General features: G+C 41.7%; 2 protein-coding genes across 3 annotated transcripts; one reads left to right on the top strand and one right to left on the bottom strand.

Annotated features, from left to right (window-relative positions):
* Positions 1-7697: 7697 nt before the first annotated feature.
* Positions 7698-23221, bottom strand: LOC117534123 (zinc finger protein 239-like). 2 transcript variants are annotated; one of them, XM_034198182.1, is made up of 5 exons: positions 22968-23221; positions 22039-22105; positions 9774-9839; positions 8697-9571; positions 7698-8612 (listed from the first exon to the last, which is right to left on the bottom strand). In XM_034198182.1, the coding sequence occupies exons 3-5, from the start codon at positions 9804-9806 to the stop codon at positions 8450-8452; spliced, it is 1071 nt and encodes a 356-aa protein (XP_034054073.1). In that variant the 5' UTR covers positions 9807-9839; positions 22039-22105; positions 22968-23221; the 3' UTR covers positions 7698-8449. The 2 variants fall into 2 exon arrangements, with proteins under 2 accessions (XP_034054073.1, XP_034054072.1); XM_034198181.1 differs by having other exon boundaries at positions 7698-9571.
* LOC117534120 lies at positions 13810-14697 on the top strand. The gene is made up of 2 exons (XM_034198179.1): positions 13810-14193; positions 14377-14697. Exons 1-2 carry the CDS (start codon positions 13810-13812, stop codon positions 14695-14697), a joined length of 705 nt encoding a protein of 234 aa, XP_034054070.1.
* Positions 23222-23888: the final 667 nt, after the last annotated feature.

The following is a 23888-nucleotide window of genomic DNA, read 5'->3' as shown; positions in this document are numbered from 1 at the left end:
TTAATCAACACCTAGATTAACATCAGAGGTTTATATCACACCTACCTGTTATAACACCTCACATCAAAGAATTAGACTACAAAGGCACTACACAGGGGGGCTTTTCACACCTACCTGTTATAACACCTCACCCCTCACATCAAAGGATCTCGAACAAAGGGAGGCGGGACTTAGCTCATTAACATAATTGTACCCACTCACATCAAAGGATCTCGAACAATGGGAGGTGGGACTTAGCTCATTTGCACAACTGCTTCCTGTCAGACAAGAAGTCTGTGATCCACCTGCAGGTGGAGTCGGGCACGTGCAGCTGGGAGAGCTTGTCCTGCAGCAGAGCTGGGATGATGGTGTTGAAGGCGGAGCTGAAGTCCACAAACAGGATCCTGGCGTAGGTTCCTGGTGTGTCCAGTTGATGGAGGAGGAAGTGAAGGGCCATGTTGGCAGCGTCGTCTACAGACCTGTTGGCTCTGTAGGTGAACTGCAGGGGGTCCAAGAGTGGGTCTGTAATGGATTTCAGGTGGGACAGGACAAGGCGCTCAAAGGACTTCATAACCACAGAGGTCAGGGCGAAGGGTCTGTAGTCATTTGGTCCTGTGATCCTTGTTTTCTTGGGAACCGGGATGATGAATGTTTTGAGGCATGCCGGGATGTGGCATGCTTCCAGTGAGGTGTTAAAGATGTCAGTAACACAGGAAAGTGGGACACTGAAGGGGAGGGGGGATGTGGAGGTGTGAGACTGGAGCTGTTGCGAGGTGTCGTGGGGATGGTATCAGGACAGAACTCTATGTCTTCAAATCTGCAGTAGAACTGATTCAGATCATTAGCAAGGCGTCGGTCGTTCATGGAGAGAGAGGCTTTTGGCTTGTAGTTTGTGATCTGTCTGTGAACCAGGGCTTGTTGTTGTTGAAACTCACCCTGGTGCGCATTGGTACACAGCTGTCCTCGTAGAAGCTGATGTGTGACGTCACAGCCTCTGCATATTAATCCAGACTTTGTGTTTCAGTCCTAAACATGTCCCAGTCAGTACAGTCCAAACAGGCCTGAAGTTCCTCCATATTTATACTGCTCCACTGCCTGAATGTCCTCACTACAGGCTTACACAGCTTGAGTTTCTGCCTGTATGCAGGAATCAGGTGAACCATGGTGTGGTCAGAGTTGCCCAGTGCAGCGCGGGGGATGGCGTGGTAGGCTCCCTTGATGGTTGTGTAGCAGTGATCCAAAATATGACCTTCTCTGGTGGGGCATTTAATAAACTGTTTATATTTTTGGGAGTTCGTGGCTGAGGTTGCCTTTGTTGAAGTCACCATGACAATAACTAGGCAGTCCGGATAAGTCCTCTCCACACACAGTATCTGGTCGGCAAGTGTGCTCTGTGCCTCCTGCACGTTCGAATGTGGTGGAATGTACACACCGACCAGTATGAATAAGGAGAACTCTCGGGGGGAATAACAGGGTTTGCAGTTGATGATAAGAGTTTCCAGAATGGGAGAACAGTGCTGCAGAATCACTGTCATCGTTGCACCAGCCAATGTTTGTGTAAAAACATATTCCTCCACCTTTTGATTTGCCAGAGAGCTGGAAGCCTCCCAGCTGCAGCGTCAGGAATGATAAAAGAAGAAAATGCTTTTGGTTTCTAAAAAAAATAGCATGTATTTGTTGTTTTATGTTATTGTTATAATTTGTTTTGACGTTAATTTTGCATATTTTAAATTATAAAAAATATGTAGTAACTACATTAATTTGTAGCACCTTCCAATTATCTTTATTTTAAATTGCTATTATATATTAATAGTTAATTTAGCTAATATTAAATAATTAACATCTGTGTGTACTTTTTCTTTGTTTGCTTGCTTTATTGTGATGTGTGGCTGCCGTGTTTTAACTCTGATCTAAAAGAAAAAAATAATCACACAAAACCTTTGTTTAATTACTTTCAAACTTAACTGGTCTGTTTGGATTTAAGTTAGAAAATACTTTACCATTATTACTCTGATTATTATTTGTAGTTTATGTAGAGCAGAGGGTCCTTTTTCTGTAGGTGAGTAAACCTGAGTGCATCAGAACAATCAGACAACACACACACAGATACAAACACACTATGTTGTGATATTCTTTAATAGCTACTGGTGATATTATGCAGCATTCATACAAATCAGTACAACATATTATATATATTGGAAAAAGAAAGTCTGGTTCACAAAAAGTATGAATTAAATTATAAAACTATTAATATTAATTAACCCTGATTTCACCTCACCACCGCTAGGTGTGTTTTTGGGGGTACCTGGGTCCCACTCAGAGTGAGGGGGACTCACATCAATAAAACAGAGAAGGTTAAACTATAACCTGACATAAAGATCTGAATCTGGGTGAGATCATTTAAGTACTCAGATAGATAGAATTGGAGGATGAAACCCTCTTTAATGGCCACACATAAAAGGAACTGTTTTATTTCTGTTAATAAACATAATAATATAAAATCATAATAAACACCAAACGTGATTTATTGCTTTTATTTGAATGTTTTTAATATAAGCAAAACAGAACAGAGTGAAACTGAGAACATTGAGGATATTTTCTCCTAGACTTTCTGATTTAATAAACACACTTTAAATCAGTTTATTTGAACAGTTTCCTCCTGTCTTTATTAATTCAAACAAGGGAATGAAATGTTTGTGATCTGCTGTAAAACATAACAAATATGCAGGAATGTGAGTCTGTTTGTCTGATAATATAAAAACAGAATCAAACATTGTAAATATTCTCTAGATGAATTTGTCATTAGTTCTTCTTTAAGACCAGAACAGACTGCGTACCGTGAACAGGAACTATCAAAAACATCCAGAAGACGTTTCCAGTCACAACATTTTATTAACCAAACAGATTATTAGAGAAACTACTCTGCAGATTAATGAACAGTAAAACAAAATCCCTTCAATGCAGCTTAACGAGGCTAGCAGTTTAACCCAGGACATTGAACATTTCATAAAAGGAGAAACAGTAACTTTTTAACTGAAGCATAACAGGCTATAAGAAAACCATGGTTGAAACACAGCATAGTAGAACATTTCTTTATAGATCAGTAATTATTCCAAACATGAATTAAATCAGGAGAAGCAGCATCTCTGTGGCCTCGTGTTGGCATAGTGTGAATGCTGGTTAGAAAATGAATAACTGTTGGTCACAGTGGCGAGCCGTCAGGGCCCTCTAGGCCCTCTGTGAGGGCCTAAGATATTATAAAAAATAATATTTGAAAACATTAAAATATTTTTTTTCATATTAATTATATATATTATTTTTACTCTACTTTTTTTTCCATTAGTTTTACCAAAATAACTTGATTTAATTGAATTTAAAATAACATTTCCAAATAAATCAATCCTTCGAATCTGCCTGTTCAGTTTCTGTTGGAATGTGAAGGGTTAAATGCCGTCTCTGCGAGTTATGTGAAGACGGGAGAGCTTGTGGTCCCTCTCTACATTCACAGAGGGCCCCGCTATAGTAACTCAACGAGAGAGTAATGTCAAATGACAGTACAATTGACCAATCATATCTTCCCTCTAAATGGGCGGGCTTTATTTTCGCGGACTTTATGACAAGTTCCGCCCGCTGTGAAGTCTATGCAAGTGGTGCAGTGACGCATCCTAAAACCCGGAAGTAAGCTGCGCTCGGATTCCCTCGACAGAAAGCAGTAGGATTTCTCCATAGGATTTTGGAAAATAGCTTGAAATAAGGTCTGTGGAAAACGAACCTGTTAGATAAATGCACGTTTTGTTCAGCCGGATAATATCCACATGTCTACCCTACTTTTATTATTTTTGAATCACAAATCTAATCGATAGATTTATGATCGATATATTTATGATTAGCATAAGTTCGTTCATGATGGCTCACTTCAGTGATAGTGATGACATCATTTGCAAAATTATTAACAGAGTCATTTTCAACATTGAGTTACAATGATAAACTGGAGTGGCAAAGGCTCAGCTGCATGACCAGCCATCAAGTGCTTCATCCAAAAGGACAGGAGGATGGACTTTGTGTTTAAGTGATTTGATCATCAAAGTCAAAGTCATTTTCAATGTGGGCCGCTGTGCCGACTTAATTCATTTGTAATTGTTACTTGGCTGTGGGTGCCCTGTCATGATAGGTGTTTATATAAATGGTGTTGATTTGTGTGGTAGAGGGTCGCTGTCATTTATGCGTTTTGCACCCCGGGCCGCTGTTTTGATATTCCGCTGAAGTATACGCTGTGACGTAATAACGCTTCTTTTTTTTCGAGGGAAGGGGGGTCAGAGGGCCTAGGTATAAAAGTCACGGCTCGATTTTAATTTAGAAAGACTCTTAAAATATAACAACACAGCTCTGAGGACATCAGGAGGAGGAAACAGCTAGCTTGGCTCTCAGAGTTGCACTGTTACCCCTTTCACACCAAGGCTTTTCTCGTTCTAGCTCTGTACTAGAACTTTTCTGGTTTGGAACCGGTTATTCGGTTCAGCTCCCGCTCTGTTCACACCGCTCAGAGCCCGACTGGTGCTGAGTCATTGCATCATCGTTTTGCATCATCGCTTGTGTCATGACGTAACCGTTTGCGTGCCTGACCAAACCAAACCCCGCAGAAACCCCTCACATCGACAACAACAACAACAATGACCGATTGTATTGAAGCGCTACTCGTTTTGGTTTTGCTCTGTCGAAACGAAATGGAAGAAATGGGACGACTTTACTCCCAACTTTACAGTCGTTACATGCTACATTCAAAAGTTCTTTACAATCATCATCTACTTAAACGAGGAATCCGTTGGAGAAAGAAGGTACATATACGTCCTATTCGATGGCGTTAGAGCTAGCTGTTGTTAGCCTCTGCATGCGCCAAGCTCAAAATACCCAGCTTTGCAGCATTAATTACTATGGTATAACATTAAAACTGATGCCCCTGCCCCTGCCTCCGACGTAAGCGTGACGTATGCGGTGCTTGCTTTATAGACCAACAACTTTTTGGTGCTTGAAAAAAACCGGATTCCGGAGCTTGGAGACGGCTACGCTGCAGTGTTGTGAAGCTGACCGTTGAGCGGCCCGACCAAGCAAGGAGGCAGAGGCGGAACGTCCAAAATACAACCCGGTGTGGGCATTTATTAAAATCATCTGCACATAGTTCACAGCCTCAATCCTGCTGTTCTCCCTGAACACATCCTGCAGCCACAAGGATCTCACCAACACACTACCTGTCACACAGACATGGGCCGTTTCTCAATCGCGAGGATGCTTGCTTGGTAGCACATGTCTTCTGAGTCACTTGCTTCAGAAGCTGGGAAGAATCCTTCTTGGCATTCGGAAAACGAAGAATGGAACAGCCTAGCAAGTGTGCGTCATATGAGAGGCCCCACCTTACATTTTACGCCACAGATTTGGGGAAATTGGTCCATGCGCAAAGCATTGTGGAGATTTTAAGTACGCAAAGTCTACCCATGTGTAGCCTCGAAATTAAGGGACTCAGTGGAATTCCAAGTATGCTGGTCATTGGAACAGTCCTTCGGCGGCACTCGATGACGTAGCATCCTTGAAATATTGGCTTGGAAGCCAGTTTCCTCGAGATTGTCCACAGTAACGTCACTGTGGACAATCTCGAAGTTACCTTCGTCACAGGTGTGAACAGGAATTCCGGGGCTTTTCAAGCTCCAGCTCCGAACCGGCCCTGGAACCGCGTTGGTGTGAAAGGGGCATTTGAGCACTCATGGATTACTACATCTAGAAAAGCTTTTCCCACACTCTTTACACCAGTATGGTTTCTCTCCCGTGTGAATAGGGTGATGTGTTTTGAGTTGATCTGATCTAGTGAACGTTTCCCCACACTCTTCACACCAGTATAACATTCTGAAAAATAAATAAAATACTAAGAAAAAGTTATTTCTGATTTTAAAGGTCAGAATTTTAAGAAAAATAAGAATATTTTCTCTGCAGCTCTAACCCTAAATATAACCCTCATTCACACTCCTCCCCACTTCCTGCAGACCCTCCCCTCCTCTAAATTATTGGAGCATGCATTTATAAATGTAAATGTGAAGTAATTGTTCTGCAACGACTCCTCTTAGACTTTATGTGAAACCTTAAGGATCAACAGGATGAAGGAGTAAAACCCTCCTCCCCTCATCTTTTGTCCCCCCTTTATGTCCCATCTTATAATAATAATAATACATTTTATTTCAAAGCGCTTTTCCAGGTGCTCAAAGACGCTTTACAGTGGTTTGATAAAACATGATAAAATAGAATAAAAAATAGAAATAAAAAATAAATAAATATTAAAACAGCAACACAGCATAATTCACAAATTAAAAGCCAGTCTGAAGAGGTGTGTTTTGGTCAGTGTTTTGAAAGTGGGGGGGTCGGTGCAGTCTCTGATGTGTTGTGGAAGGGAGTTCCAGAGGGTGGGGGGCAGCGATGGAGAAGGCTCTGTCCCCCCAGGTTCAGAGCTTGGTTCGTGTGGGGATAGAGAGGAGGTTTGCTTCTGATGAACGAAGGCTGCGGGAGGGGGGTGTAGTGGTGGATCAGGTCGGTGAGGTAGGGGGGGGCCTGGTTTATTGAGAACTTTGTGTGTTAGCAGAAGGATTTTGAAGTGTATTCGTTGACGGACAGGGAGCCAGTGCAGGTTTTGAAGGGCGGGGGGTGGTGATGTGGTCCTCGGGAGCGGGTGAGGAGGCGGGCAGCGCAAGTTCTGGATGTATTGTAGTTATTTAGAATTTTGGATGATGAACCATACAGGATTGCTGTTGCAATAGTCCAGTCTTGAGGTGATAAATGCGTGGATGAGGGTTTCAGCAGCCGGGAAGGAGAGTGAGGGGCGGAGGCGGGCGATGCTTTTCGGATGGAAGAAGGCAAGTCCTGGTGATATGGTTTGTGTGTTTGTCGAATTTGAGCTGGCTGTCAAAGATTACTCCAAGGTTGCGAATGTGAGGAGAGGGGGTTAGAGTGGTGTTGTCAAAGGTGAGGTTGAAGTTTTGGGTGGTGTTGGTGCGGGATGTGGGTCCGATTATGATGATATCCGATTTGTCGCTGTTCAGTTGAAGGTAGTTGTTGCATCCAGGATTTAATTTCTGAGAGACAGTTGGTGAGTGTGGAGTGAGTTGTGGCAGTGATGGTTTTTGTGGAAATGTAGAGTTGGATGTCATCCGCGTAGCAGTGATACTGGAGGTTGTGGCGGCGGAGGATTTTTCCAAGGGGAGGATATAGAGGATGAAAAGGAGAGGACCAAGCACCGAACCCTGGGGGACCGCCTTGGGACAGAGAGGCAGTGGAGGAAGTGCAGTTATTTATGTGGATTAACTGGTGTCTGTTGGTGAGGTATCTTCTCCTGACACCCCCCCCCCCCCCCCCCCCCCACCAGACTAATCTTGCAGGTACTTTAGCTTGAAATTTGCCAAACCATTTTTAGGGCTCCATGCAGGAATAAAAAATCCCAACAGTATTACAAACATTCAGTAATGAGTGAAAGAAACAGATCATATGAATGTCAAATAAAAAATGCTTACTGAAAATTAACATGAAGATGAAACGAAATGAGATTCCGATTGAACACCAATGTCCTCTTTTACTCTTTCTAGCAGCAGTTCAATAAAGTCCATTCATAAAAACCTAATGCAAAGTGATTGTAAGTCATTATAAAACATTAAACAGTTTCTAATGATGAGTCAAAGAGTCTCTTTGTGTCGACAAGTTTAATGAGAAACTAGAAGAACAATTTTAAGTTTACAGCTCAGATTATTACAGCAGCAAGAATCACATTTACTGAGAACACAGAAAACTAACGGCCGTCACAATGAAGTCAAATAATGAACATGAGATAATATTATATCAGAGTTTCACTAAAACAATGTTTGTTCAAACAAAACTAGAACGTCACAAATGTACTTTATCACTTCTCATACCTAACGTTTCGTAGTGTTTTGAACATCACTTTAAGTAAATACAAAAAAAGTACCAAAATAGCAACTCAAACCTTTCAATTGAACATAAACGTTGAATAAAAACGATTCAGTGACCGTTACACACAGGAAGTGAATAGGTGTTGGGCAACAAACATTCTGAACTAGATGCTCACTAAAATTACAACTGCACACATAAAGGATAATTGATTAGGAAGTATGTAAAAGATCCAGAGATGCTTCTATTTACAGATGTTTCCTAAACGTCTCATCTACAGGCTGCTGGTAGACAGATCATTGTTACGTTCAGCATCGCAGCAACAGTAATAAAGGCTGCTCTATGTAAATTAAAAAACCATTTGTATTAACAAGAGCACTCTCATATAGAGCTAATTGTGTGTGAGGACAGCAGGATTTTGGGAGGTCTGAATGTAGTCATAAAAAAGATGTTTATTAGAACGTAAAGTCACTGTTTGTCAGCTTTACATGTGGATAAAGCAGGGGGAATGCTAGCTTCACTCCGAAAAGGATCAGATGGAGGCAGAGTGAGTGCGCTGGTGGACTTTAAGTTTATAAGATCTTGTGAAAGCTTTGTCGCACTGGTCACAGCTAAATGGTTTCTCTCCAGTATGAGTGCGTTCGTGGATTTTATGTGTTTCACTTTGAGAAAAGGTTTTCCCACACTGTTCACACCAGTATGGCTTCTCTCCAGTGTGAATACGACTATGGATTGTGAGGTGACTTGATGTAGTGAAAGTTTTCCCACACTGTTCACACCAGTATGGCTTCTCTCCAGTGTGAATACGACTATGGATTGTGAGGTGACTTGATGTAGTGAAAGTTTTCCCACACTGTTCACACCAGTATGGCTTCTCTCCAGTGTGAATACGATGATGGATTGTGAGGCTACTTGATGAAGTGAAAGTTTTCCCACACTCTTCACAGCAGTATGGCTTCTCTCCAGTGTGAATACGACAATGGATTGTGAGTTGACTTGATGTAGTGAAAGTTTTCCCACACTCTTTACAGCTGTATGGTTTCTCTCCCGTGTGGATAAGCTGGTGGACTTTTAGGCCTGTACCTTGAGAAAAGGTTTTCCCACACTCTTCACAGTTGTATGGTTTCTCTCCTGTGTGGATAAGCTGGTGGACTTTCAGACTAGTGCCACGAGAAAAGGTTTTCCCACACTCTTCACAGCTGTATGGTTTCTCTCCTGTGTGGATAAGCTGGTGGACTTCAAGACCTATACCTTGAGAAAGGGTTTTCCCACACTCTTCACAGTTGTATGGTTTCTCTCCCGTGTGGATGCGCTTGTGGTTTTTAAGGCTAGTGCCATGAGAAAAGGTTTTCCCACACTCTTCACAGTTGTATGGTTTCTCTCCCGTGTGGATGCGCTTGTGGCTTTTAAGGCTAGTGCCATGAGAAAATGTTTTCCCACACTCTTCACAGTTGTATGGTTTCTCTCCAGTGTGGATGCGCTTGTGGCTTTTAAGGCTAGTGCCATGAGAAAAGGTTTTCCCACACTGGTCACAGCTGTATGGTTTCTCTCCAGTGTGAATACGATAATGGATCTGAAGTTTACTTGACCTAGTGAAATATTTCACACATTGGTCACAGCTGAAAAGTTTGGGTTCCTTTCTTCTTCTCTGTTTCTATAAAAAAGAGACGGATAAAGTGAGAGGCCGTAATATATCTAACAACTAAAATAATAGTCTGTCAAATAAACCCCACAATGTTCAAGTTTGTTTTCTCATTAAATAAAAGTAAAGGTTTAAAGTCCTTAAATAACACAATTGTTCCCCAGTGTAAGGGATAACAGTGTTAGAAATATATTGTGATGAAGTGAACACTGACATGAGTTCTGGGGGTCTCTTTGTTGTCCTCCATGCTGCTCTCAGTGCTCCTTCTCCTGCTGGGTCTCTGAAATAACAGCAGAGGTGGGAAGTACATTTACTCAAGTACTGTACTTAAGTACAACTATAGAGGTACTTATACTTTGAGTATTTACATTTGGCGCGTTCACACCGGAGTACTTTTCCCACAATAGTTCATCAGAACAACAATATATTTGCGTTCACACCAAAAAGCCCCCTGAACTAAATGAGTTCATCAGAACCCTTTTTACCCCCTGTTACAGCCGCTACTTTCGTTATGCCATTAACTCTGTTTGTGGGTGCATATGTAAATGAGCCGTGCAGTTCCTTTGCTGTCATTGGCCGTCCCGACCTCGCAACATCCGCGGCGATTGGACTGACGTCATCATATCCCCGCCCGCTTCTGACACGTCATCCGGGGGAGGAGTATAGAGGCCGGGCACGGACTTCATTCTGGAGGCTCTGTACTGTGGGACAGACGCCTCAAGCCTCTCGTTATATTACCGCCATACTCTGTGCTTTGTTAGACTGCCTAGCAGTGTGTTAAGTAGGGTTCCTGTGATAGTGACACTGATTAGCAGTGTGTTGTTAGTGTGCTGTGTTTAGCATTTGTGTGTGTCTTGCTTAGACCCAGGTGATTAGCGCCTGTAGATCAGCATTTGTGTGTGTCTTGCTTAGACCCAGGTGATTAGCGCCTGTAGATCAGCATTTGTGTGTGTCTTGCTTAGACCCAGGGCCCAAGAGTTCAAAACTTGTAATCCCTATCTGATCAGATCAGATTTGGACTTTGGGTAGTTCAAAACCAAAATACAGGATTAGGATCACTTTGATATCCGATCAGATCATGAAATCCAATCCAAGCTTTAATCTGGATCAAATCTTCAAAACGGGTAGTTCAAACCGACAACACAGGATTGGGATCAATTTGATCCCAAAAAACTGGATTATCCTGATCCCACCAGAGGGGTGGATTTCCAGTGGATTACCAGAGCAAAATGTACTGTACAATTTATTTTAAAATATGTTTCAATTTAAATTAGATGGCAAAGTTTGTTAACTGAAATAATACACAATTTTTAGCCTTCATGGGAAATACATTTTATTTTTCCATTTTTTGCTCACGTTTGTGGTGGCCTATTTTGTTTTCAACCAAATGTTGATGACATAAATGTTTATGCTCATGAAAGTATCACAACAAAGATTGTCAATCACAAATGTAATTTAGATTAAATAAAAAATATCTTCAACAAAAAAAAGTCCATCATCTGTCATCACCTTTCAAAAGTTTTGCAGACAATAGCACAGGGGTGGCCAACCCGCGGCTCTCGAGCCGCATGCGGCTCTTTGCCTAGTTTCATGCGGCTCTTCAGTTCATATCGAATTTTATATGTGTGAGTTTGGGGGAGAGACACTGACTCCTGACTAGTGTTGCATGGTGTACCGATACTTGAAAGGTATACCGCGATACCCTGCCGTTAAAAACGTTACGATTCCTCCGTTTCATTAGTATCGGTACTTTAAGAATGACGGGGGAAAGTACTCCGGTGAGAAAGCGCCGTTTTAATAAGAGCCGTGTGTTTTCAGCGCTCTGCTTCCACTCCCTGCACTGCAGCCGTGCCTGCAGCCCCTCCCTTCTCAAGCACGCTCGAAGTCCCTCCCCTCTCAAGCACGCTCTAAGTCCCTCCCCTCTCTCGTGCACGCGCTAGCTGCCAGAGCATGTGAGAAAACCAGAAGCATGGCTGCAAGTGGGAGTACAACTGCTGCTGCGCCTCGGCTTGTTGAGAAAAAAGACGCCAGAAGCGATGTATTTGAGCTATATCTCTGACAGTGAGGGCAAGCCTACGGGCACCATGAGGCCTGTCTGTGAGAAATGTATTAATTTTATTTAATACGAATTCTTGTCATTTATTTTATTTATTGTTCTCATTGTTTAAAAGTTTGTGTTATGGTTATGGTTCTGGTGTGAAATAAAGCACAATAATTACATTTAAGACTTTTTCCCTTTTTTTAAGAAAAAGAATCGGAATCGCAATTCTTGACTTGGTATCGAAACCAAAATGTTGGTATCGTGACAACACTGACAGTTAAACCTGATATTTAGTAGGTCTGTTAAGTATTGAATACTGATAATTCTGACGTAATTTGGCTGGTCAAAGTTGTTCGGGCTCGGATAAAATAGCTCCGTTACTTTCGTCCCGTGTTACTTTCGTCCCGGCTCTCCCTACGTGTGTATGTGTGGTGTCAGGTGTCAGTATGAGAGGATGACAGCGCGTCTAATTTTGATGTGGCCCAAGAGCCAATCACAATAATACCTGCAATGCAGTGAACCAATCACCTTTGAGGGGGGAAAAACCTATCGTTGATTAAACACTATCCAGTGTTTCCCCTACCATTGTCTTGGAGGGGCGCTGCCCGCCAACGGAGCCCCGCGCCCCCCCTGGAATTCAAGGTGTTATATATATATAATTTTAAAAAAAATATATATATATATATATACCACCAAATTGCAAATAATCTATAACTACTGTCACTTTTCACATTGAACATGTGCTCTTTTATTAAATAAACTAAACGCTTTCATCTTAAGTTGTGGGTTTAGTGTTGTTGACCCTAAGAAACACTGATGCATTAATCAATAACAATCCACAATCCACAGCTCCTCTCTCTGCTCCAGAGGATTTAAAAAATATATCCCAATGCCACAAAAATGCATCAGTGACGTGGTTGAAATCTTGTCTCCAGAAAACAAAAAACTGAAACAAGCGGTATCAGTGACTGTGTGTTTGATGTGGCTCTTTGCAATAACATAGAAAAAATGTGGCTCTTAACCTCTGACTGGTTGGCCACCCCTGCAATAGCATCTCGCCTTGCACCACCACTCAGTCTCTCATTTAGAGGGAAATCCATAGGTGGGCCTAGATCATCAGCAGGTGCGAGGGGCTCTGGGGGATCATCGATGTCAGAGAGGGGGACTCTGCGATGGACAGCGATATTGTGTAGCACAATACAAGCCAGTGTTATTTGGCATGCTCCTTGGGGTTCCACTCTCAGATAGTTGAGGCATGCAAAACGCCTCTTCAGTACTCCATTCAAGCGCTCAATGGCACACCTTGTTCTTCCATGGGCATTGTTGTAGCGCATCTGTGAAGGAGTGTTGGCCGTGGGAAAAGGTGTCATCACCCATGGTAGGAGTGGGTAGGCACTGTCGGCTAATATAACTCCATCCGGCCTGTTGGTTTGGAATTCAGTGAACAACCGGCTCTCTCTGAAGATACGTGCATCGTGGACTGACCCAGGCCATCTCACAACACAGTTGGTGATGGCAAGGTCAGCATCTCCCACAAGTTGCACATTGATGCTGTGCCTCCCTTTCCTGTTGACATATTCCCACTCCCTCTGACGAGGTGCTTGAATATGTACATGGGTGCAGTCGATCACCCCAATGGTGTTGGGCATGTCTCCCAGAAGAAAAAAGTTCTGCTTCACTTTGGCAATCTGGCCATCAGTGGGAAAAGTCACAAAGTGATCCAGCAGGCGAGCCAGTGCATCAGACACAGCTGTCACCACTTCACCCACTGTTGTCCTGTGGACTCCCATGCTGTCAGCTATGACCTCATAGAATGTTCCACATGCGTAAAAGCGCAGGGCAATGAGGACCTGCAGTTGTGGCCTGACCAAATCAGCAATGTAGTTGATGTCATCAAGTCCAAATCGAAAACGATTGTACAGTTCTTCTGTTGTATACTGTTGGAGAGGTTTGGGGCGCTCGGTGTGGACCCTTTGGCGGTAACCTCTCCTTCCAGCATGGAAGATGTGAACAATCCCTGCCATGACTGTGTTCTGACTGTTGTTTCTTTCAGTCAGTAGGCCTACATCAATCTCTGAATAACAACTAATTGCAAATACACACCTGGAATGAATGTCCAGATTGGTTAGGGCCTGTGGTTAATTATGTAATTAATAGCAAGGCCATATAAAACTAATTGCTGACCTGACCAAACCATTGAGTTGGAAAGATGGTCAAAAAGGGGCCTAATTTTACATCTGCTGAGACCCATGCACTGCTGCTGGGTGTAAGGAACAATTATGACTCCATAGTTGGTAGCTTTAACAGAGAGGGTGGAGCGACTAAAGTAAAGAGCGGAATATGGATGGAAGTTACAGACAATGTGAATGCCACAGGATCTGGACACAAGAGGACGGTGGACCAAGTGAGGTTGAGGTGGAAGAATTTGAAGCAGCAAGCTACCAAAGACCACAGCCAGGCTAAAAACCCACAGACGGGTAACAAACCACATAAAAGGGGACAATACACAGATGTGGTACTTGATATCATTGGTGGTCAGCAGTCACAATCTTTACATGGAATACCAAACGTTGTACTGGATGGTGAGTCGCAGGTATGTATGATTTTATCCTTGTTCCTATAGAACTACAATTATTATCTTGTATAATTGTTATTTTCATAGTACTACAATGGCTATATGTCTTACATAGCATCCTAGTACTACAATTTTCCAGGTTGCATGCTTGTGATCATCTTATTAAGGGGTATAAAGTATATTGATAAACTTTCATTTCAGGTCGTCAATGCACCTGATGTGACACACACCATTGAAGATGAGGTCCTCCTGACCCATGTGGATCCAGAAGCTGGACCTTCAGCCAGGCCTGATAACACACTGCAAGAGCCACCTCTAAAGAGAAAATGCAAGCGCACCAGAAAACCAGAGCAGAGGGATGATGCCTACGAGACTCTGCTGAGCCGTGAAACGGAGAGGGCAGAGATGCAGATCCGTCTGGCCGAAAAACAAATACAGCTGTGCCGGCTTCAGCAAACTGAAACCTCACTGAGAATTCAGCTCCTCAAAGCACGCCTGGATGATCCAGCTGCCTTTGAATGAATGCTTTATTGTTGTTACCCTAGTGGGAGTATTTTTTTTTAATTACAATTTCATTATGATTTGATGTCCTTTATGTATTTAAAAATATAATTAAACATTATGTCTCTGCAATGTGGTCTCTTGTCTTCCTTGTATTATTTTTCATATCATCTAGATGGCAAACGGTAGGATTAACCTGTTAAGCCCGAAGGTCCCCGCCGGCGGGGACCCTGGGTCTTTTTTTCACGATACTGTGTCTCAGGGGATCTTAATATTTAAGAACCTATTAAATGTGTTATACCAGATTAACGGAAATAATCTCAGCTAACTGCCGATACAAACCATGTTTACCAAAACAAAACACAAGTCTCACAAGAAGCATCTAAATTACCCCCGAGCGAAAAATGCTAACGGACATTGGCACAGAACTCAAGATAAAAGTACCCTTATTACTTATCATAGCTGCACATACAAGATATCCGATTAAAGCTGAGACTCCATAGATTATGTAGGTATATAGTATCATCATTGAGTGATCCGGACTCGCGACAGGGGAAGCAAATACTGTCATCACAACACGTACCTTTACGAAGCTTCTAGGGAGATCGTCTCACAAGTAGCTGTCAATCTGATCAAAGTACGTGTTCAATGGCATTAAAATGAGAAAAAACGCGGCTGAATCTGTTAATCCATAGGTTCTTAACGTCCATGTATAAAAAACTGATTGAATTTATAATCCATAATTCCATTTTTATGTAAAAATCGGAGAGTAAATGCTAGCTGCTAATGGTAGCCACCACAGCTAGCTGCTGCTTCCGGTCTCGGCGATGCAGCAGTCTCACACATACACATGACCAAATAAGGACTATGTGGGAGTTCCCCTCGATTCCATTGGCTCTGACGGTCAGAAAGAGATGTCACATGTCAAAATCGAGCAAGGGGGGGCCAGAGATATGGAAAATCCACCCAAATGGCCCCAGAAGAGGGTTTTTTTTGCTAAATCTGTCTAAAAAGGTCAAATATCACTTGTTTTGCATCAATCTTGATACAGGGTACTTATTATATGTTGTACTTTGGATTCCTAAAGCTTTTAGTCTACTAACCCATCATCCAAGGTACAAGTACAAAATATTTTTTGGACGGACACTATAATTTACAGTTTTTTACCATGTTCAATCTGAATTTTCTTTAAAATAAAAAACATCTATATTGAATCTGACTTTTCTACATCCAACTCACAGGTTTATCATTACTTTGAGAAAAAAGATTATTAGTTTAACCCTTTTAGAAGGGAAGATATGGTCATTTGTTCTGGGAATGTCATTTTCGAGCCTGAAACCTGAAAAACAGGCTCGGGGTTTAACAGGTTAAAGCACTGATATTCAGGATCTAGTCATCTTGAAAAATCGTAATCTGGATCAGACTGATCCTATCCTGAATTGCTTTTAACTCCAGGGACAACATTTGGCCGACTTGTCTGATCCTGGATCACAAAAAAAAAAATGGGATTTCAAAATCTGATCGGATCTGATTGAGATTAAAAGCTTTGAACTCTTGGGCCCAGGTGATTAGCACCTGTTGACCAGCAACAGCGGCGTTTTCACACAGCCTTGTTCCGTTTATTATTTTGTTCCACTTTAGAAGTGAGGTACGTTTCTTTCCTTTTGTGTATTACTGTGCAGCTCTCTTTTGGAGCTCTCCTTTAGTTAACTAGTAACAGTTTGGCCCTTTGGTTGTGTCAAACTGTTTGTGTACATTCTCGTGTTCATCATTTTTGGTTGCAAATAAACCACCGGTAGCATATACCAATTCCAATCTGGTCGTGTCGTTTCCCTTTTGTTCTCCTAGCCAAGAGGGAAGGTAACACCCCCTTTTCAGTTCCTGCTAGAGAGCAGGGACTTTCGTGGGAGAAAAAGGTTCATATGTCTGATTGGCTGGGCGGATTACAAACCACGCCCTGTAAATCTCTGAAAACGTTATGGAAGCCGCCATTGTATTTGCTCGCATTCAGCTTTTGTGAAAGCAGTTATGGCAACACTGAATAGTACAGCCAGAGTTGAAAAGTACAGCCAGAGTTCTCACGGGTACAAAAAGGTCCGCACACATAACCACCATACTTGCACAACTACACTGGCTCCCAGTCCACTACAGGATCCAGTTTAAGGTTCTGCTCCTCACTTATAAAGCCCTGAATGGACAAAGCCCAAAATACCTCTGTGACCTCATCCGCACCAAGACATCTACCCGCTCTCTCCGCTCCAGCCACGCTCCTCTTCTTTACATCCCCCGCACACGTCTCCGAACAATGGGAAAGTCTTCTGCTCATTCGCCCGCGCCTCTGGAACTCCCTCCCAGATCAGCTGAGATCTGCCCCTTCCACAAGGTCTTCAAAACCGGCCTTAAGACCCTCTTCTTTCGGCAGGCCTTCCAATAAACTTTGAGCACGGTACACCTGGAGTACTGCAATCTTTATCGCTATCTCCGACTTTTATTTCATTTATTTTTATTTTATACATTTTTTATTATTATTACTCTCAAATTGTGTCAGTGTCCTTTGTTGTGAAGCACTTCGAGATTTGTCTTGGCAGATGAGAAGCGCTATATAAATTACATTTATTATTATTATTATTATTATTAACACTAATGAAATCTTCGGAGTGGTGGAGTGATGAGGATGTGTAGCGCCTCTGGCAATTTACTCGGAGGACGCGATCCAGAAGCTTCTACTGAAGGCAGTTTCCAACTGCAAAATGTAGGGGCGTTGTTCAGCAAAGTTAGCCGACCTGGGAACCGTCCACAGCACAAAGTCATACCGGGACGACGACAAAGGTAAAATAAACTACATGCACTGCACTGTTTTAATCTGCACAATACTGGTCTCAGATGTACTTTTACTTGCTCAGTAGATCGAGCTAGCCATGCTAGCTGAACTGGCTAACACTGTTAGCAGCCCGGCTCCAAGCTGGCTAACAACATCTAGCTATCTAGCTATTCTCGGCCGCTATGAAAACGTTTTGACTTGTGAATAAGTGTGCAATATTCTGTAATTTGCTTCACTAGCTGATGGCACTAATCGTGTGTTTCAGGCGAGGTGTTTCTCTCTGGATTGGAAACTAGTGAGCTTTCCCCTCTGGGATAAAATGAGATATAACGTTAGCAATTAGCATAATAGCTGGACATAATGCTACCTCTGTGGCTATACTGAATGAATAGAGGTAAACAATAACTTACATTGTAGTTGCTAACATTTCATCTGTCATTTGCAACATTCATTCTACATGTTAATGGTAAAAGCTTAAACAGTTGATTATTTGCATGTCACAAAGACTGATGTTCTAATATTTTGCACATTTAAGTAAAAATGTAATTGAAATTCTATTTATTTTTCCTTTTTTTTTATTGATGGTTATAATTTTACTCAGCCATGTTATGTTAGATGCCAATCCACTTACACTGTAACTACTCTGGCCTTGAAATAAGGTTACACATCGAACTGATGTCCACTAATCCCTATAAAACAAAGTTCAAGCATACATTAAGCACAAAACAATAAGGGCACTTTGAGCGTCAGCTATTTGATCCTATCTTATCTTCTACATTACACCTGCATTTTGTACACTGTCCCTGCCTGCATCATGTCCAATGTTGTCTCTGTTGACAACCTACTCGGCGATTAAACTGATCTTGTATCTTGCTTATTTCTCCTCTTAGGAAAGCGGGCACGGGATGACAGCTTCCTTGACACCATCATGGCGATGGAGGACCGCCGTGCCATAGTCAGCAAGGAGAATGAGGACCTGCGTGCCAAGGAGATGCACGACGAACGGCTGCTGCATTCACACAAGGGCCAGGAATCGGACGACCAGCTGCTCATGGTGATGACGCGCCATGCTGACTCGCGCCAGGTGGAGGTGTCGGCACGCCAGGTGGAGCATCTGGGAATGCTAAGCGAGCTGATTAAATCCAACATGCCTTCAATTAAGGCACCGTTGGTGTTCGGATCAGGGGAGAACAGGTTCAAACCCCACTGCAGTCAGCATGTCGTTGTGTCCCTGGGCAAGACACTTCACCCCAAATTACCTACACCTGGGACAGTTAATTTTGTATTATTGTGATTATATATATGCCACTGTTATTAATACTGACACTTCACTTTGCACTAAGGTGTGTCTGCTGCTGAGCCTACCTATTATTGTTATTATATATATTGCCACTCTTATATTGTTTTGATACTACCGACACTTTCTTTTATATTGAAAATGTTAACTTCTATTTACATTAAAACTTTTAACTTGTATTTACATGCATACGACACACCTGGGACAGCGTGATGCCGTTATTAATATTGTCTTGAGTGTGCAATAAAAGAGAACCTACATGGCGATTAAACAGATCCTGTATCTTGCTTATTTCTCCTCTGACACTTTATCTTTACAGTGACCTGTGTAGCATCCTATACATCACATGTAAGTCATTATTCTGATACCATCATGTTTCATCGGTTATAAACTGGCGAACCTTTATTTATTGTGTCCCACCCCAAATGTGTGGCTTTGAAAAAGATAATTTCATTGTATTTCAAAATGGCGTCAATCAACACTAGCACTATTTATAGAAAGAGAAATGGTTAAGTTTGTAATTACCAGTGTTGTGAGTTCCATATTTTAATTAATTATAGTAAGGGAACATCTTAGGAGTTAGTGTAGTGAGTTTCAGAGCAGTGTAATAATTATTTGACCTAAAACTAAATGTTTTTATGAATGTCCTCTGGCTCTGAGGAGGACATGGGGATTTGCTAACTTTTTATTTCCCCCATTTTACACGACACAAATGGAGGGCACTATGGGCCAAAACTAACACGTAGGTTTCTGTAGGGTTCATGGTAGACGGATGCAGTTGCTCTCAGGGGGATATATCATAAAGGTGTGTTAACTGCTGAGCCTATTTACTGTGCATACGACACACCTGGCAGAGTTTATTCATTTCACACAGGTTACGCAATCCATGGCGCGTGCAATCCTTTTGTCAATCCTTCTTAACCGCCTTCGCTTCCAAATCAGCATTGCTATTGCATTTGACTGGTCGACGATCTGTATTTGTGTTTGCTTAAATAACTCAGACGAAGCTCATGTCTGAGGTCGGAAGGTAAACAGACGCCTGCCAGTAAACCCAACGCAGAAGAAGAAGTGACGTCAGCGGCTTCATTTGCCTAATCCTCCCCCAGGAACTCATTTCGGTGGGAACGCGATCTGTACTTAGTTCATCAGAACTAAAAGAGTTCTCATGAACTATTGTGGGAAAATAACTGTGTGAACGCGCCTATTGTATGCTACTTCTACTCCACTACAGTTCAGAGGTAAATGGTGTACTTTCACTTCACTACATGTATTTAATACCGTTAGTTACTTTACTGATCTGGATTGATGATGTGAAATACAGTTCCCCCCCCCATGGAAAATCCATCAGAGCCATTGCACAAACATTGGCCATAGCCAGTAAAACCATTTAGAACGCCCTTAACACTAGAACCGCCAACGGGTAAATTTTACCCGCAGCTGTTTTTTGATTTTATGTAACTTTTTTTCAATAACATATTAAAGTCTCCCAGTTGAAAGTGTGTTATGGAGCACCCTCTGTTGTTAACAATTGTCAATATGAAGTCAGATTGAAAAAAATCGCCAAAAAAATGCCTTTTATACCCATATCCGCCAGCGGGTAATATTTACCTCATAGAAAATGCAGCGTAAACATGACTTGTTGCTATAGCAACGCCTTTTGTCTACTGCGGTTCCTTATAGATAGAGAGATAGATTGATAGTGTAACATCTTGGAGAATACAAGATCTTGGATGACTAAGCTCACGTTGAGGACGTAATGCATGTGTGCCGGTTACGTGCCAGTTGAATGAAGATGGACACTCGCAATGAGAGAAGTAGTCTGCGTCATCTGTTTATGTAGACAATTATGTCCATAGAACAGAAAATTACAGATAGATTGATAGATAGAGAGAGAGAGAGATTTGTACCGAAACAAAACACAAGTCTAACACCAAGCGTTTAAATCAGCACTCTTAGCGATATTTTATACTTCATGCTATCTGCACAAACTATATGATATGAAAAGCTGAGAGTCCACAGATTCTATTGGTATAAGTTTCATCCCTGTGCGATCAACACTCACTGCTCTGTATGATAAATAAAAGAACATTGTAGCCTACCTTGAAAATCAATAGCGGGTACATTTTACCCGTTGGCGGTTTTAGGTATACAGCGACCTCTGGTGGTTCTAGTGTTAAGAAAAAAGACAGCACTGGTGTTCTGAGCATCACACTTCAAACTGCTCGACAGAGGAAAACATCAGCAGTTGATGACAGAAACATTGTGAGAACTGTAAAGGAACATCACCAACAACCTCCAGAGGGCAGGAGTGAAGGTCTCACAATCCACCGTTAGCAGAAGACGTTGGGAACAAAAGTACAGAGGCTACACCAGAAGATGCAAACCACTCATTAGCTTTAAGAATAGGAAGGCCAGATTGGAATCTGACAAAAAGTACAGAGACGAGGATCAAAAGTTCTGGGACAAAGTTTTATGGACTGATGAGACAAAGATGAACCTTTACCAAAGTGATGGAAAGGCTAACGTGTGGAGAAAGAAAGGATCTGCTCATGATCCCAAACACACATCTCATCTCAAACATGGAGGTGATGTCATGGCTTGGGCTTGCATGGCTTCTTCTGGACGGCTCATTGATCTTCATTGATGATGAAACATATGATGGCAAAAGCTAAATGAACTCAGAAGTCTACAGAAACATTTTGTCTACCAATTTAAAGAAGGATGCAACTGATCGGGAGATCCTTCATCATGCAGCAAGACAACGACCCAAAACACACTGCCAACACATCCAAGGAGTTCATCAGGGGAAAGAAGTGGGAGGTTTCAGACCTGAAGTCAATCTGCAGACTACAACCCTGCTGAGCGTGCATTATACCTGCTGAACCCCCGAAACAAACAACAACTGAAAGAGGCTGCGTGAAAGCCTGGAAAAGCACCACGAAAGAAGAATACTAAAGTTTGGTGATGTCAATGGGTCGCAGGCTTGATGCAGTTACTGCAAGCAAAGGATTTGCAACTAAATACTAAGTATTATTCACTTTTCACATTGTTTTAAGTCTCTGCTCCTATACGTTTGCTCACTTGAATAATGGGTGGGTGTAAACAAAAGGTGCTATCTTCTTAGGTGTTTAACAGATCTTGATGTAAATACCTGGAACGAAAAGCTAAAATACTGACCTATTGTCTGACCCCTGTTCCAATAGTTTTGGAGGGGACAGTATATTGTGATGAAGTGAACACTGACCTGAGTTCTGGGGGTCTCGTTGTTTCTCCTCCATGCTGCTCTCAGTGCTCCTTCTCCTGCTGGGTCTCTGAAATAAGTATTAACACTACAGTCAACACAAAACCAATCTACAGCTAAGAAGTAGCTTAATAGCAGAGGTGGTAAGCACATTTACTCAAGTACTGTACCTAAGTACAACTATAGAGGTACTTGTACTTTACTTGAGTATTTACATTGTATGCTACGCCTCTACAGTTCAGAGGTGAATGGTGTACTTCTACTCCACTACATGTATTTAATACCTTTAGTTACTTCACAGATGTGGATGAATGATGTGAAATCTAATCAAGTGTTGAATCAGACTTTAGTTCCACCTGGAGTAAATCCACCAGCTACCCTGCAGTATACAAAGTACTTCAGACTAGCTGCACCTTCACCAGCTTTGAGAACACTTTCATGATCAATCATTATAAAACATATCATATATATTATTCTGAAATGGACCAATCTGCACAACGACTACTTTCACTGTCGCTACTTTACCTATATTTTGATGCTACTTTTATTCACTGACCAGATCTGAGTACTTCTTCCACCACTGAAATACAGCATTTATCTCAAAGTACATGGCGGTGAAATCTTGTTTACATTTTGTTTTACTAAACCCCTCTCAGTGCACGATATATAAGACAAACCTTCATATACTATAGTACCAGCAAAGGTACAGCCTCATTTTTTGCCTCATGCTGAAATATCCGCGGTAAAAGTAGTCAGTAAAGTATTTTAATAAAAGTGCTAAGTATTATCAGTAGCAAAAGTAGGCCTACGTCGTGTTATAGTAAAAGCACTCAGTATTATCAGTTTTTAAAGTACACAGTATTATAGTAAAAGCACTCAGTATTATCAGTTTTTAAAGTACACAGTATTATAGGAAAAGTACTCAGTATTACCCGGTGTTCCTGCTCCTCTTTATTCTTCAGTTTGTTGACTAGCACCGACTAGCATTAGCCACCTAGCATGAAGCAGCTAACAGCAGATAAGGACCCGGATGAAGAGGTGGGATTGTTCTAAAGCTCCTCTCGTCTATTCTTCTCCTGAGAGAAACGGGTTATATTCTAATATTAATGAGAGCTGATAGAGACTCTGACTGATGGAAGTTCCACAAGAAGTGGATCCTGCCTGAGAGCATGGTCGAGAGCAGAAGTACCCGGATGTGGGCCCACAGAGCATGCGCGGTAGAGTTTTCCCTTAAGCCCCGCCTCCCATCTCCCGCTCTCTGTCAGTCAGATGAATGGAGAGATCAAATACATCTGGATTCAGCTTTTAGATAATTTTATAACTTTTAAAACCTAATGATTAAAATAAAGGATATACAAGAGTTAACACTGGGTAGTTTATTTAGTTTTCAAATAATTATCCGCTGATTTACAGACGTTTCTTTCCCCATGTAAGTCAATGGGAAAACGTTTTTTTGGACTCAGTAACGTCACGGACTGACACGGAAGTTGTAGTACCGCAGTTGGCCACTATGTTATTTTTCAATACACTTTATTGAAATACAGAGAGAAAACAGGCAGTGCCATCAAGTGGTGAAACTACTGCAAAAAATTGAGGAAATCAAAACTGGAAAAAATAATAAAAGCAAATCTATTAAAATAAAAATAAATAAGTTTTCTAGGAGAAACTGTGGTTTTGTGATCATTGCTCCAATTATGAATACACGCAAAAATATATAATACATTACAAAAAAAACGTATGAAAGACAATGATTAAAATATATGTTATATAATAATATGAATAATAATCATTTCTAAATGCAGATGAGGAATTAAAAAGATGAATTATTACAGAATCGAACAAAAATCATGTTG

The sequence above is a fragment of the Gymnodraco acuticeps genome, unplaced genomic scaffold, assembly GCF_902827175.1.
Source record: "Gymnodraco acuticeps unplaced genomic scaffold, fGymAcu1.1, whole genome shotgun sequence".
NCBI lineage: Eukaryota > Metazoa > Chordata > Actinopteri > Perciformes > Bathydraconidae > Gymnodraco > Gymnodraco acuticeps.
Note: the sequence above shows the minus strand (reverse complement) of the source record. Positions and strands in the feature narration are given on the sequence as shown.

Excerpts from the sequence above, each read along its gene's own strand:
- LOC117534123 (XM_034198181.1), bottom strand. The coding sequence starts at position 9,806 with ATGGAGGACAACAAAGAGACCCCCAGAACTCAT. Across the intron at positions 9,572-9,773 it reads AAGAGACCCCCAGAACTCAT|AAACAGAGAAGAAGAAAGGA; the intron begins GTCAGTGTTCAC and ends TCTTTTTTATAG.
- LOC117534120 (XM_034198179.1), top strand. The coding sequence starts at position 13,810 with ATGGTCAAAAAGGGGCCTAATTTTACATCTGCTGAGACCCATGCACTG. Across the intron at positions 14,194-14,376 it reads TACTGGATGGTGAGTCGCAG|GTCGTCAATGCACCTGATGT; the intron begins GTATGTATGATT and ends CTTTCATTTCAG.